Genomic DNA, 16,887 nt, shown 5'->3' with positions numbered 1-16,887 from the left:
GTCGCATCTCTCTTTGACTTTCTCTTCTGTTTCCCTCTTCTTCTTTTAAGGACTCTTGTGATTATATTGGGCCCACCAGGATACTCCAGAATAATATCTTTGAGATTGGTTAACTAGTAACTTTAATTCCATCTGCAACCTTACTCTCCTTTGCCATATAACCTAATGTATTCACAGGTTCAGTGGATTAGGATCTGAACATCTTTGAGGAGCCATTATCCTGCCAGCCACAGTGCCTTTCATGCTCCAGAGCTATTTGCAGGATCAGGCTAAAGCTAGACTCCAGATGAACCCACATAAAGGTACTGTAGGAAGTTTTGTCCTTATTCAACAGCAAACAATATTTGTCATAGTAATGTACAAAACTTCATAAGAATTTAATAAATTGTTATTACAAGGATGAAAAAAGGAAGGTGTTTAGAGCTAAATCCGTATCTACCATAATAGGAAGTCCAAGTCAAGTCATTTATCATAGTAGAAAGTCTAAGAAATATGGTTGTAGTAAATACCAAGACAAACAACCAATACAGTTGATATTCCGCTGAGGGGGAAGCCACTAAATTGGAGGTAGAGTAGAGAAGTACTCCTTTTTTTAGAAGCCATATTTGTAGTCAAACACCATTTGACTTCTTCAACTATGTACATTATTTTGAGAAAAACAACTTAAAAATAAATTCAGTGAATGAAGCAGAAAAGTGAAAAAAAAAAGGCCCCTAAAATAGCAATAATCTATTAAATTCCTATTCCTGGTTCTAAAATAAATTAACTTTTGCTAACGACAAATTAATATGTACTCACTATAAAGACTTCAGACAGCATAAAAATATTGAAAATACCATGTGAAAATCCTTATAGACCAACCTCTCAGAGACAGCTTCTAGAATATCCATGTATATACTTATACTCACCTGTAGTTTTTCAAAATAGTGGGATCACACTGTTTGTAACCTGATGTTATCACTATCATGTGGACCTTATTAGATCGATTTATATAGTTCTACATTCCGCTTAATAATTGCACAGAATTCTATCATTTGAATGTACCATTAAAAGTAACGGTAATTTAATAAAAATCAGAAGGCCAGAGGATAGCAGGGAAAAGGTATGCTTATTTTTTTCATCTTTAATTATAGGGAGTTAGCAGATATTATCTAAAGTTGGTAAATAAAGACAGAAAGAGTATACTATTTAAAGTAATAAAGGCATCTACTAAAAAAAACTACAAATATATTAGCAATAAAAAAGGAGGGGGCATGGTGGATGCGCACAAAATTCCTTACCTTTCATAGTGGACATTCAATATATACTCTCCAAACTTGAACAATAAAAGTAATATAACTATTAAAATATAGTCTAGAAAAAGAACTATTATTAATGGGTGACTCATAAAAGGGGATGAGGGTGGGCACTTATGTTCTTTCATCAAAAATATACCTACTATTATAAAACCATATTCCTAAAATGTAACTGAAAATAACTACTTATAAAATAGTACATAAACTATGACTCAGTTTTTATACAAAATATACATGGTATGTGTTCATATACAGGTGGAAAAGACTCCAAAGGCTATGTACCAAAATATGGACAATAATTATCTAAATATGACATATTATAAACATTCTGTATATTCTTTATGCTGATGTGTTTTTCTGTAATGAACATATTTCATTCATATTCCTTATTATAAATCATCTTTTCTTGTGACAGGGTCGTTGGAGTGGGATATAAGAACAAAAATTAAAAATGAGTCAAAATGTCTTTATATACCTTCCCAAGCCTACACCACAAAATACCTATATCCCATATACTCAAGTTTCAATAAATCTTGCAAACAGCCTTCATGCCCTCAAACACAAAAATCCTCATTTTAGACAAAGGTAGGCTATAAGCTTTTCATTCCAACCAAGCCCCACCAAGTCCTTTCTGATGAAGCCTGATTCACAAGACTGCTATACAGAGAAGGTTTCCTATAGGTTGACACCAACTTTAGCACAATAATATACTTTTCACATTCTCCTTCACTCATCCATATTAACTGAATACCTACCACGAGCAAAGTATTACATAGTGTGTGTCATAGTTAGTGATTAATACATACAACTGCTTTAAGTAGTGTACCAGCTAGTGGGAAAATGGCGCAGACATGAGGCAGAACAAGGGGCACTAATAGAAAGGAGACAGTATCGGAAGAACTGGTAATATTTTGCATTTTATACAAGTATTTTCAAACAAATCAACATGTACTTGGAAATATATAGGTAAAAATGAAGGTGGCTGGTCAGCTCAGTTGGTTAGAACATGGTGCTAATAACACCAAGGTTGCAGGCTCGATCCCCTCATGGGCCACTGTGAGCTGCACCCTCCACAACTAGATTGAAACAACTACTTGACTTTGGAGCTGATGGGTCCTGGAAAAACACACTTAAAATAAATAAAAAGCTTTAAAAAGAAAAAAAGAAAAATGAAGTGCTATCTTTTTCAGTTTTCATTCATGTTTGGACTCTGAAAGTAGTTATCCCTACAACTCATTTGCTACCAAATCATATGCCAGGTTCTCCTATATTATTATACAACTTTTCATAGAGAAATATTTTAGTCTCTATTTCAGGACATTTTTGTGAAACCCTCCCCCCACTTTCCCAGTGTATCATACATATAACAGACACTATAAATATTTCCAAAATGAACAAATTGAACCAGCTACTAGAGCTCCCCATAGTAGCCCATCCTACTATACCAGATGAAAGCATCACACAGATAGGGAGCAGAGAAGCGCAGCCAAGGTTCTACCTAACGTAGAATATTTTTCCCTTTTAATTCCACAGTAATGAATAGCTTGGTAAGGCAGAAACAGAGAAAAGCTCAAAGAAAAAACACACAAATATTTATAAGCAAAATCACTTCATATTAAGAAAGTTTGAGTTTTATTTAGCATTGTATCTGCGGCACTAATGAGAGTAAAGAGAAGAAAATGAAGACCAATCCCACATTCAATTTTACGGGGTCTTACAATAATGAAAGCACACAGATTGTAACCAATCTTGAAAGTATCAAATGCCTTATTTTTACAATGCACAAAATACACTATGGGCACTTCCTATCAAAAGGAGATAGTCTAAATATCTGCAAAGTCTTTCCAATCTGAAGACTCCAGCACTTGCTGTTCTAATGTTTTTTCCAATTCCAACCTAGAACTCTACAGACAAAACAAACAGTACAGAAAGCTTTTCTGGGCAAAAGAGCCACAAAGGGAGTGTGATGTCAGCCCTGAGAATCAAGTCAAATGGCCTAGTGTTCAACCAGCATAATGCTACCAAAAATTTGAAAGCCTTAGCTCTTACTCTCAGACTCGATCAAGGAGACAATTCTCTTTAAGCTATAATTTCATGATTATATAGAAAAATCACTGTTCTTTAGACAGTAAATTCATACTACACTACTAAGTATTTTAAAGTGATTTTTATCTCTTTGTGAAGAAGAGGCCAAAATAATAATTATGACTTTTAGAAATGGGAAAGGAGGTTCACTCAAAGTTAATAAAATGAATCAATGACCCACCTATATGTACCCTCAAAATAGTTCTGCTCAGGCTGCCACGATAAATACATTAATAAAAACATTAGAAGCTTACATACAAGAAGATATACTTTTACAACTACAGACACCAAAAAGAAAAAAGAGCTTTAAACATGTAACATTTCCTTAGAAGAGCCTTCCTTGAAACTGTTTACTACAGTCATTATATAAGCAAAGTAAGAATTGCAGGGAAAAACAACCTAAAAATTGATATTAAATCTGCTTAATATCATTAATAATTCTGCTATTTCTAAATCCTTCCACAAAAGGGCATTACAGCTCTTCAGTTTATTGCAAACATATCTTTCAAAACAAGTCAGCCCTAATGTTGAAGCTGAATTATCAGCACTATACTATAAAGCACAATAAAGAACATCTGATTTAAATAAATGAAAGCCATGTTCTGCTCAGGAATACTACTGTACACGTACCATATAGGTTGTTTTATAGCAGATACTAGTTTGCCAAACTGCAGGTGGCAAAACGCTAAGTTGTGAGTTTGATATTGTCCAGCTAGTTGTTTCTCATCACCCTGGAGAGTCTAGCGGTGTGTAATGTTGACAGCCCATCTTGTCGCCACCACTTCTCTTCCAGGTGACTCCATTGTGGTAGAATATTCATATCCTTAAGATGCAAGGCCTAGCAAAAAGCCTCCCACAAATCCACTGGATATCACAATGTTCTGTTTGACAAATTCTGTTGCCTGAAACATAAAGTAAGTTTAAACAAAAATACTCTTAATTATGCTACAAACTGGGTGAACCTCAAAAACATTACGCTAAGTGAGCTAAGACAGACAAAAAAAAGGACAAGTGTTGTATGATTCCACTTACATGAACAATCAAATCCATTGAGACAGAAATTAGAAGAGGTTACCAAGGGTTGAGGAGAGGGGTTAACTGTGGGAGTTATTGCTTAATGGTTAGAGTTTCTGTTTGAGATGATGAAAAAGTTCTGGAAATGGATAGTGGTAATGGTTGCACAAAAGTGTGGATATACTTAATGCCAGTGAATTGCGCGTTTAAAAATAGTTAAAATGTTAATTTTTGTTATGCATATTTTACCACAATAAGAAAAACAAAGCAACATTTTAAAAAATACTCTTAATTATTGAATCTGGAGCTAATAACGTTTTCAGATGTTTTCCTCAATTCAATAAATACTTAGCAAAAATGCTTGTACACCTACTACAGCATGTGCCAACCACCACACATGATGCCAAGGCTGTCTATTACAAACTGAAGGAGGCTACAGCCCCTAGCCAGGCCCAGTAAGCTTCTCAGCTACTGAGATAACAGGTATATTTAACAGATACTGATTGCCTATTCTGTGCCAAGCACTGTTCTAGCACCCAAGCCACAGCCAAGCAATAATCTCATGGGTAAAAAGAAATCTACTTATAGTAGGGCATACATAAATGATGCATTCAGCAAGTTATTAACAGATTATTTAATAAATTCCCACAGCATGCATAAAATATTGACAATCTACTTAGCCAATAAGAAAAAAATGTACAGAATCAAAAATATACCACATTGACAAAATGTTTAATCCAAATAAAATCATGAAGCAATCAGACAAACAATGGGATATTCTGCCTAGATGCTTCAAAAATGTCAGTGTTGCACCACTGCAGTGGGGGATGTCCACAATGGAGGGGTTGCGCATGTGTGGGGGCAGGGAGGACATGGGAACCCTCTATATTTTCTGCTCAATTTTGTTGTGAATCTAAAACTACTGTGAAAAATAAAGTCTATTTAAAAAATTTAAAAAGAAAACACACACACACAAAATGTCAGTGTTGTGAAAGACAGAAAACACACACACACACACACACACAAACCCAGATGAGGCAAATGTTCAAGATTAAAGGAGATTTCAGAAACATGACAACCAAATGCAATATATAATTCTTGATTATGAAAAAAGGTATAAAAGATATTTTGTGAAAAAATTTTAATGTGGACTGTATATTAGGAAATATTATTGTACCATGTTAAATATTTGAGAATTAATAAGGGTAATAGTAGTTGTATAGAAGAATATCCGTACTGTTGGTAGATATGTGCTGAAGTACTTCAGAGTAAATGTCTTAAACAGTTCAGGAAAAAAAAACGTGTAAATCTCACACACAGATAAAGCAAATACTGCAAAATGTGAACAATTTGGTGAACAGATGAGGGTATTTGGGTATTCACTGTATTTGTCTTTCAACTTTTCAACTGGTTTGAAATTTTTCAAAATAAAAAGTTGGGAGAAGTAAAAGTACAGAACGAAAACAAAGACAAGGGAGAATTCAATTCTAAACAGAGTAGAAGAAGAAAATAGACCAACTATACATAAAAACATTAGTAAAACTAATATATTAATAAAATATACACATTTTAAAACTATTTTACCTCAAGAAAAAAATAGGTAGCTTTAGTATTACCACAGCTTATCTACACACATACATATTTGTAAAAGCAAAGGAAATACTCTGAAAGAATGTTATCAGCTTTTACATGCAGATCCAAGTAGATGGGAGATAGGCAGAGAAAACTGTATTAACTACTAAAAAAAACACTTGATTTAAATGGCAGCTTGATCCCAAATTTTACTTAATATTATAAACATGACCAAAACACCAATTTTTTTAAAAAAGAAAATCCCGAAATAAGTCAGACAGACAAAGCAGAGAACCCTATGATTTCACTGATATGTGGTATATAAACCAAAAAGAACAAGACAAACAAATGAGAAACAAAAACTCATAGACACAGACAATAATTTAGTGGTTACCAGAGGGTAAGGGGGTGGGGGGTGGGTGATGAGGGTAAAGGGGATCAAATATATGGTGATGGAAGAAGGAGAACTGACTCTGGGTGGTGAACACACAATGGGATTTATAGATGATGTAATACAGAATTGTACACCTGAAGTCTATGTAAATTTACTAACAATTTTCACCCCAATAAATTTAATAAAAAAAAAAAAAAGAAAATCCCTAGTCACATTTTCTGCTAAGCCAGACACATCCAAAAAAAGAAGGCAAAATGTACATTGTCTTACTTCTTCAATTATGTTGTTGATTTCAGGTGCTGCCTTATTTGCTCGTTTCTTAATCTGTCTTTTTGCTTTGTTTACACCTTTTTCAACTTTCTTCCAGTCGATCTGCACATAGCCACTGTGACTAGCAATCTACAAAAATGTAATAAAAATGGTTAATTCTAAACGAACTAGGTTGCTAATGAATCTATTACCCAGGAATATCTATATCTATATCTATATCTATCTATCTATCTATCTATCTATCTATCTATCTATATACAGTCAGATTTCAAAAAAAATCTATGAAGCTTAGAAGAAATCACAATTTATTCACAATTCACTTAACAGATACTGAGTGCCTAATCTGTGCCAAGCACTGTTCTAGGCCTCCAAACTATAGCCAAGAACAAGGGAGACATAAGTCCCCACCCTCAGAAAACTTCGGGTCATTAGGGAAAAACAGACATTAAGCATAAATAATTACTTAGATGTGATAAACACTATGTTAAGAAAAGTGGGGGGAAATTTCAAAAATTATAACTATATTAAAATTCTATCATAACTTTTGGAATTTGGGAACTAGCTAAAAAGAAGACATTATCAAAATTATACAGCTAATAAAAACGTAACTTTTAATTAAATAGATGTTTAATTACAAGGCATCAGAAACCAATCAGTTATTAGGTCACTAAAGAAATCTAAAGTAGCCTGATAAAAGATCTTCACTAAATCTGATTCTACTTAAATTAAGAATACTTTCTGGTAATTGATTTTGAAAGTAGACTATAAAAGAAATATGCTCTACACAAGTTTCATGCCATAAATTCTTTTAATAAAACTATAGCTAAATGCCTATTAACCATAAGAAAAACTCCCATATGATGCTACTGACACACTACAAAATCTGAACAGGTACAACAGCGTATATGTAAACCAGTACAGTAAGCTGGTCCCTCCAAATAATAAAATCAAAATATAAAGAATCACATGAGTAATAAACAATTAAGCTTTGTATACCATTATAAATCACTTCTATCAAGCTTAGGCTTTCTTTTTAACCTTTTAATGCATCGCTTTGACTATGAACCACACATAAAATACTTCAAATAATAAAAACATCCAATTTTATATAAATAAGTTGGGAATCTTAGCTTCAATTTTCACTGTGAATGACTACATAAAAGAATTTATTTAGCTGCATTTCTTCCTGTATTTATTCACCTGCTATCACTTCAAACTCCAGCCTCAGCAAAATGGTGGTGATTAAATCAGATGGCAAGTGAAAGCTTTTCCTGGCAGCAACTATAAACCCTGGATAAAATACAAGGGCTCCAGAATTCATAAAAGCAAGCAGATTTTGAAAGAGAGTTCAAACTTATAGAAAGGGTGACCAATAAAAGATGAGTTGCCCATTTTTCTGGCTTTCTCCTGAGGGCAGGATGCAGTTGCAGGATGGCTAACACTTCAACAGAAAATATGCCATCTTTCTGGCCTGAAAGAACCAGAGGACAGAGCCCAGGACAATAACAGCTGCCAGAAGGGAGAGCTCTAGAGAAGGGGAGTCCTAAATTCCATTGTGTAAACTCTACCCAAGTCCTGAACCACACATTCATGGGGCAGAACCAAGCATTCTGGCTAAGGCTAAAAGCAACAAACTGAAATTTGAGCTGCTACCCACCACAGGTGAAATAGTTTGCAATTTGAGTCTAACCAAGTTAACTGCCTGCTAAAACCAAAACACCTACACATTTCAGAGAAATAGAACAGAATCCAGAGTCTCCACAACATAAACAGTCCCAGTGCCCAGGATAAAATCCAAAGTTATTTGATTAAACAGAAAAATGCAGCCTAGTTTCCAAAGAAAATCAACAGATGCCAACCCTGAGATGACCAAGACATTGGAACTATCAGAACTTTAAAGCAGCTATTATAACTATGCTCAGTGAGGTAAAGGAAACTACACTTATAATCAATGAAAAGGTAAGAAATCTCACCAGAGATTCAGAAAATATAAAAAGAACCAAATGGAAATTCTAGAATTGAAAAACACAATATCTGAAATAAATTTACTGGATTGGCTTAATAGCAAAAGGTAGATGACAGAAGAGTCAGTGAACTAGAACCTACATCATTAGAAATTACACAATTTGAAAAAAAAGGTTGAAAAAATAAATGAACAAAGCCTTGGGACATTATCAAAATGCTAACATGCATGTAATCAGAATCATGTTCGGAAGGAGAGGAGAGAAAGGAGTGAACAAATATTTAAAAGAAATAATGGCCAAAACCTTCCCAAACATGAGTCAAGACATATATTTACAGATTCAAGTAATGACACTCAGATGATGTGGGGGGAGAGGAGAAGCACACTATCCTGTTTCCCCAAAAATGAGATCTAGCTGGACAATCAGCTCTAATGCGTCTTTTGGAGCAAAAATTAATGTAAGACCCGGTATTATATTAAATCATATTATACACAGTATTATATGTTATACTATATTATATTATACCTGGTCTTATATTGTAGTAAAATAAAACCGGGTCTTATATTAATTTTTGCTCCGAAAGATGCATTAGAGCTGATTGTCCGGCTAGGTCTTATTTTGGGGGAAACACGGTAGTATGTGAGATGGGGGGTCGGGGGCACAGAGAAGTTCAATAAATGACAGCTAAATTCTCATATTCCATACTGGTAAACCAATAGTTAATACCTCAAACTGAAATATCAAGAAATGTTCAAGTAACTTGTTTACGAAAAAATATAAATATCTTAAGAGTCAGCTAAGAGTTCAAAGTGGTTGCCTCAAGAGGAGGGAAAAATGGGGGGTTAGTGAGGAAGGCAGAGTATTATTCTAATCCGTAACAAGCCTTGTACATGTGTTTGACTCTGAATTATGGGAATATACAACTCCAAAAAAATAAGTTTAAAAGATTTATATACCACTGTCTATTTTAAGATGGCAGTGTGATAAATACCTACTGGAAGACACCTAATATTGAGTTATTAGAAAAGTTTTAAGTTCTAAGTAAACTAGTATTTATCTTTAAATATAAGTACAGGTAACAAAAATATGGAAGTGAGCCTAAAAAATATGAGGGAATTAGACTAAAAGCCATTTGTCCCTTTTATTTCCTCTTTGTTTCCTTCTACTGAATTTTCAATGTAAGTCATATTTGTGGGGGAAAAATGGTTTAATGCAGACAAGTCCCACATTCTTCTGCTTAGTAAACTCAAAGTATGTAGACTAAGCCCAGAGAAGTAGAAAGTGGTCATGTGGATTTGAATGGTGCATACCGAGTGGACTGAAATGGACTTCTAAAAAACTGCCATGCAGTAGATTGCAGTGTATAGTTCTACTTTATGAACATTTTAGGAAACTCTGCTTCAGTCCAGTACCCCTTTCCACTAAACAGAAATGACAACTGAGTTTTCAAATAGCTGTAGAATTAAATACCTTAATTCTCGATAATTCTATAAATACCTTAATTCTTGATTCTATATAAACCCAAGTCAAAATCAGCTTAAATAAAATTTTCTTCTATACAAATGCTGGCATATTCACTCAGAGAACTATATTTAGATACTAACCATATTCCTTTTTACCTCTTACCACAATAAGCAATAACTCCTAATAATGCCACCAAAAGAGAGAAAAAATATGTACTTTTAAAAGTTACTTAGAAAACAACTCAAAATATATATTTAACACATACAAGTCCAGTCTCTTTGTACTTCAGGTTATTACATGGTCAATGGCAAGAGATGAAGTCAGATTTTGGTTGCTACAACCATCAATTATATTTAAAATCTGGTATGACTGACAGGTAAAATTGCTGCTAACATTCATTCCCAGAGATTTTCAATTTCAGGATTTACTATATTTGATTTTCAGCAAACAATATTTTTGGGAAAATGCCAAACAGACATGAATAATAGATAATATTCTGATAAACATCCTCTAATAGCAAAGCATTTTTAAACCTAAGACGAACATGAACAAAGCTAAAATTTCAAATCCACCTGCCTCAGAAATTGGATTATGGATGATTTTTTTAAACCCAATTTTCCACTTTCTATATTATTATAGTTCCCTGGTTCTAAAAAACATGTTAGAAATTGCTAACAGCAATTTCCTCTGGGAAGTAAAACTGATGGCTAGGAAACGGGAAAGAAAGAGACCTTTTGAATTTTATATACTGTATGAATTTTAAATGTATGTTTAAAATGGTCAGGATGAATAGGTTTATAGTATTGCTGAAATGTTTATTTTGCTAGGCAGATGCTTAAAGGGAAACCTGGATAAGTAATAACAAAGAAATGAGGCACCTCGAATTTTAATAATTGTCTTTTTAATAAATGGGATCAATACTATGCTTTAAAAAGTTAAAGTATTTTAATTGTTGTCTTTCATGACAGGTGCCAGCTTTGAAATCTCACTTTAGTTTTTTCATAAACTGGTGCCTAAAACAAAAATTCCATCTTTTATTAAAATGGACAGGAGTGAAATGGATAAACTTGACTTTCTCAGTTCCCAAGTGCTATATATGTAAGCAGAGGCAAGGAATTAAAGCTTTGACATACCTGAAGGAGAAGAAAGCCACCACCTACTGCAGTTGCCGCAAGTTTTCCAACTTTCTGGAACAAAAATCCTGCACACCTTTAATGAAAGAAATAACAAAAGATGAGATCAATGATGTACTAAACTCTCTCCCTCTTCTACTTTTCATTGCTTTCCTAATAAAATCTTAATGTCTTCCCATTTCTTCTGTTCATATTCTTTACCTGCTCAGAAACCCTCAATGTTTCCCTTCAGTTATATAAGCCACTCAAAAGTGCACAATTAAATTGTCTGAGGTGTGCTTCAGCAATGGAAATAAAAGGAGGGGAATTTATAGGAAAAAAAGGTTGGCTACTGAAACTGAATGTTGAGTATTCAGCGGTTCATTATATTCTTCCTTTTACATTTGTAAAGTTGAAATTCCCCACAATAAAGGGGATTTGTTTTGTTTTTTTCAATACAGTCAAGATATTCTACACACCTGGCCAACCCCCACGCTACCCAAACCTTCTGCTCCAACCCAATTAGTTTCCAAACAGGGCATCACCGTTGCTTAAGCTATTAATCTCCCTGTTTCTTGGGGTTTCTAACTGGCTCTGCATTATCTAAAGGTTTTCTACTCTTTAAGGTCCATCTGGAGTTCCACCTTCATGACTACACTTCAGTCCACCTTTCCCGTGGTTTCCTTACCTATATCTGTATCTATATCTATAATCTATATCTTTCTCTATATTAAACTTGTTTTGTCTCATCTATCCTGTAAGAATGTCATCCCATACTGCCTGTGTGATTCCTTCCTTCGGTGATCTCATATTCCCATCAGTATTCCAGATCCACAGCGTGCAAAAGAATCTCAGATTGCTAACTCTAGTCTTCTGTACTGGGTTAGTGTCCACCCAGAATCCATTTCCTTCCCAGAACCTCAGTTATTTGGAAGGTTACTGCAGATGTAATTTGTTAAGATGAGGCCATACTGGAGTAGGATGACCCTAAATCCAATATGACTCAATCCATCATGTCACAGAAACACACAGGGAAGATGGCCATGTAATGACGGGGCAGACACTGGACTAAGTCTACAAACCAAGGAACGCCAGGGCTTCCTGGCAACCACCAGAAACTAGGTGAGAAGCATGGAACAGATTCTCTATCTGAGCCTCCAAGAAGGAACCAACCCTGCCAATACTTTTCAGACTTCTAGCCCCCACACCTGAGAGAGAATAAATTTCTCTTGTTTAAAGCCACCTAGTTGTGGTACTTTGTTACTACAAGAGCCCTAGGAAACTAATAGGCTTTCATAAATGGAAAATTTACATTTCTCATTACAGGATGAGCTCCTCTAGTACCCAGAACTACATACAGGCCTACCTCGCTTTATTGCGCTTCATTTTATTGTGCTTCACAGATGTTGCCTTTTTTTTACACAGATTGAAGGCAAGACCCTTCACCAGCAGAAAGATTACCACTCACATTACTGTGGTCTGGAATGGAAACCCCAATATCTCCAAGATATGCCTGTATTCAAAATGTCCCAAAGCAAACATCATCTTTCCAACCAAACCAACTGTTGCTAAGGTCCCAATTTGTAAGTGACAGCACCATTCTCTACACTGGCCACCTCGTATTCATCTCAGAATTTGCTTCTTCATTGCCTTCAGGGTCCAACTGATTGCCAATTCTATATACTCTATCTTCAAACCATTATTTGACTCTTGTCTTCTTTCCACTCTCAAAGGCATCATTACCTTGTTCCCAGACCACAACAACTAATCTTCTAGACCCTCTAATTAATCTTCACACCTCCATTTCTCCTAGCAACCACCCACCCTGACATTAGTTTTAATTTCTTATTATGATAAAAAAAACTATAGTTATCTACAGCTAAATATAATCTCCTCAGCCTCCCACTCATGTCCTGAATTGGTCTGAATTGTTAACTAGTTAAGTTAATGTCTATTAACCATTCCTCCTTCACGTATGCCACAGTAGCACATCTGTTTTATATCCTAAGAAAATTACAAAAATTTACTACACTGAATCTAGTCATTGCAGCAAATCACCTGTGTAGTATTAGTCCTATTACACAGTTCCTGGGCTGACACCTGGCTATTATCCAAACGTGTTACTATAAAGACTGTCCCTTACGTAGGAAGTCCACAACAAAGGCTCGGAAAAGGAGTGGAGGAAGCCAGCAGCAGTCAAGTCTCAACAACATCCCAGGCAGCGTGCTCCACAAGCATGTCTGTCCTTTGCTTGATGGCATAAGCCACTAAAATGAACCAACTTCCCTACTCTATCCGTAGGCTTTCCAAGCAAACTTCTGCCAATTATGGAGTTTCTCACTGAGTTTGAGCTACAAGGAGAAAACATACAATGATTTAATTCTATTGCTCAATTACTTTTTAATCTCTTTTAGGATAGGGCTTTAGGCCCTGACACTTTAACCAATCACCCACGGAACCAAATTATAAGCTTATTTAAATAGAGGAACAGACCCTGAATTATGGGGATCAAGGTACAACTAGCCTGTGGAGAATCGTCTGAATAACCACCAGGCATTTCTTTTAATTACAGGCTTTCTTCATAAGCAGCATTAATAAGTACACATCATGAATAAATACTGTACCTCTTCATCACAGAACTTTCACAATGAGTGTTTCTACCATCAAATGGCATTTACAAAAAGGCACAGAGGAGTGTACCATTGTTCCAAGGTGCACGTAAAATACAAATTTAACGAATTAATTTTATACTTATCAAGTTTAAATATGTAAATATTTAAATTAACGTAAGATGATTTAACTTAGAATCTAAGAAAAAAAATGATTGTGCACATGTTAAGCACCCACACTAACTTCAAAAATTCTCTATGGTCATGAACATTTTCAAAATAAACGGTCAAACTTGTTTCTGACCCATTACTTAGCTAATCTTTTATTCTAAGAACAACAGAATTAGATCTATAGTAGCAATTATGTAATCACATGATCTGAAATGTTAACTGGTTAGGTTAATACTTATTAACTGCTTAATGTATTCCATATTATTAGAATAAGCAATCCGTCCTTTAATTCCAACAAAGGCTCAATGTTCTACAACTCTTCTTCAAGTATTACAATCCAAACTGGCCCACAAAAATCAACACAATCATCTGTATCATAATCAATAATTTTTACTGAGAATTTTCACTGCTCTCTATAGAGCTGACAATCCTGGAGACCAGTTCTACTGTGGGAGTATCACAGGTTTTTCCAGTTGTTAGCACTGAATAAGTAAAATACATAATTAACTCATCTATTTCTTTCTCTTTACTATCACTGAATCAGATCCACTACATTAGCTAAATTTGAGAAAGGGAAAAATATATAAAGAATCAAAGGAAGGGTGAGGAGGAAACAGTGGAACAATTGTGGGCACTGGGGAGGGAGATCACCAAAACCCAACACTGAGTCTCTGAGTGTAGATTACACTAATCATATCACAGAGAAAAGTCTCAAATTAGAGCTCTTCTGGGATTAACAGTGTAAAACCACTAGTAAGTAAGCTCGGTAACTGTCCCATGTACAAAAGGGCAGCAGTCAGGCTCCCAGTGAAATGCAATGAAAAAGATGTTATTCTCACCAGCCAGTCACTCCACCCATTACAATCTGGGTGGCTACTGAGTATTTTTCTACCATAGGTCCAGAACTGTGGCCAAACACTCGATTCCACCAGTGGTGTCTTCTTGCATACTCAGTTAAATCCAACACTTCATAAGATTCATCATCACTTTCATATTCTTCAAAATACAAAATGGGTAAAATGCATTTAGAGTCAACCAAAATCAGAAACGTCCTACACAATTTTTATCTGTTACAAGGCACTGTTACTTTTTGACTACAGTTAAAAAGAGCTAGATGGAAACATTAAGAGTTTGTTACATCCAATCCCTGAGACTAGGGCCTCAAGAGTAAAAGGGCCTAGCATCTCCTTTGCAAAGGCCCAGGTCAGGCCTGGAGGCCTGAACCAGGGCTAGGTCAGAGTTACAGAGCAGTGAGGGGTCGTCCCCCTCCCCCAAATCTCAGTAGGATCAGGCCAAAGTTACACAGCAGTAAGGGGTTAACCTCCAAATTTCAATAGCGTCAGATCAGTTTCACAACATAAAGGGTAACCCGCAAATCTCAGGGCCAGGGCTAGAACTGGGTCCATTTTCATCGGTGGGAGAAAGAAGGGGTTCTCCTGACAGAACCGATTAGGGGGTCTGTCAAGAAGAAATTACTTCAGAGTTAAGACTGAAAAACGCGTCTGAAGATGGAAATGAGGGGCCAGAGGTGAAGGTAAGGCCCGAGGTGGGCTGTGCTGGGGGTGGGGATCGCTTTTCGCCTGCGTTCCGCCGAGACGGAAGGGGAGTATAGATCAGAGGGGTGCTCAAAGGGGCTGTCGCAGAAAAACAGCCCCAGGAACCCTGGAGCAGGGGGAGGAAGAGGCGTCCCTGGAACAAGGTCGAGAGCTGTGAGCCGCGTCTCAGATACTACTTCGGGCCCGGCCGCTCACCTTGGGGAGGGGGGTTCCGGGTCGCCATGATACCGCCGGCGGCCTGTATTGAACGTAGTCCCCGCCCGCCCTCCTCTCCCCACTACTTTAAGAGCCGCTCTAGGCCCAGATGGAAGTCTATGGTCTCTTTTTTCCTCCTTCTCTTTCTCCTCCGAGCGCGTTATCCTGTCCCCGCCCTCTCCTCTTAGCGCAGGGTCTTCTGCGCAAGCGCAAGACTGGTGGGACCTTGGTCGGATAGCAGTCCCACAAGGGCTTGTGGGAGCTGTAGTTCGTTGTCGTCGGCAACCCTAGTTTCCCACTCCACCCCCCCTAGAATTTCCACGACCTAAATTGTTATTTTATTTTAAACAGTCTCAGGGCTGGAGAGGAGGGCTTCATTACATGGTAGGAAGCGAAAACCAGCTTGGCATTTTGAACACTGTACCAGAATTCAAACCCTTGAGGAAAAAAAGGCTTTTTAAAAAGAAATAAGAGAAACCCTGTTTCAAACCACACTGTTCTAAGGAGGCAAGGGCTCACTAATGGGTGGAATTTTTTCTAACGCTCTGCTGCTGGGAATTGAAATTTTTTTATCCGCTTGTCTCCACACGTTTCCTGCCCAGTAACCTGAGGGGAGTAAAGAAAGCCCTAGGAACAGACCTGACTCGAGTTAGTCCTCTGACATAATTTTTAAAAATTTTATTGGGGAATATTGGGGAACAGTGTGTTTCTCCAGGGCCCATCAGCTCCAAGTCATTGTCCTCCAATCTAGTTGAGGGTACAGCTCAGCTCCAAGTCCAGTTGCCATTTTCAATCTTTAGTTGCAGGGGGCACAGCCCTATCATCCGGTGGAGGGAATTGAACCAGCAACCTTGTTGTTGAGAGCTTGCGCTGTAACCAACTGAGCCAATCCGGCCACCCCTCCGGAAGCTCAGTGGCAGCTCATTGTCTTCAATCTAGTTGTGGAAGGTACAGCTCACTGGCCCATGTGGGAATCAAGAACCAGCAACCGTGTTGTTCAGAGCTCACGATCTAACCAACTGAGCCATCTGGCCGCAAAGAGGACGTAATTTTTAAACATCATTTTCTTATTTAAACCTGACAGGGAAGAAGGTCAAGTTCTTCACTTTGAAGCCCGATAGGCTTCTGTAGAATGAAAAATCATGTTGATCACCAAGCAGCTAACTCAGGTTCACAAAAACCAGCC

At 36.6% G+C, this 16,887-nt stretch overlaps 1 protein-coding gene across 1 annotated transcript; it reads right to left on the bottom strand.

Moving 5' to 3' along the window:
• Positions 1-1,101: 1,101 nt before the first annotated feature.
• On the bottom strand, positions 1,102-15,904 carry FUNDC1 (FUN14 domain containing 1). Its single transcript, XM_081043403.1, has 5 exons — positions 15,702-15,904; positions 14,790-14,946; positions 11,192-11,267; positions 6,631-6,759; positions 1,102-4,282 (listed from the first exon to the last, which is right to left on the bottom strand). The coding sequence occupies exons 1-5, from the start codon at positions 15,727-15,729 to the stop codon at positions 4,205-4,207; spliced, it is 468 nt and encodes a 155-aa protein (XP_080899529.1). The 5' UTR covers positions 15,730-15,904; the 3' UTR covers positions 1,102-4,204.
• Positions 15,905-16,887: the final 983 nt, after the last annotated feature.

This window comes from Rhinolophus hipposideros (genome assembly GCF_964194185.1).
Source record: "Rhinolophus hipposideros genome assembly, chromosome: X".
Classification (NCBI taxonomy): Eukaryota; Metazoa; Chordata; class Mammalia; order Chiroptera; family Rhinolophidae; genus Rhinolophus; species Rhinolophus hipposideros.
The sequence above is the reverse complement of the archived record's forward strand: the minus strand, read 5'-3'. Positions and strand labels throughout refer to the sequence as shown.

Coding starts and splice junctions, on each gene's coding strand:
- FUNDC1 (XM_081043403.1), bottom strand. CDS start 15,729: ATGGCGACCCGGAACCCCCCTCCCCAAG. Junction 14,947..15,701: donor CCGGAACCCCCCTCCCCAAG/GTGAGCGGCCGG, acceptor TGTATTTTGAAG/AATATGAAAGTGATGATGAA. Junction 4,283..6,630: donor TCAACAACATAATTGAAGAA/GTAAGACAATGT, acceptor TTTATGTTTCAG/GCAACAGAATTTGTCAAACA.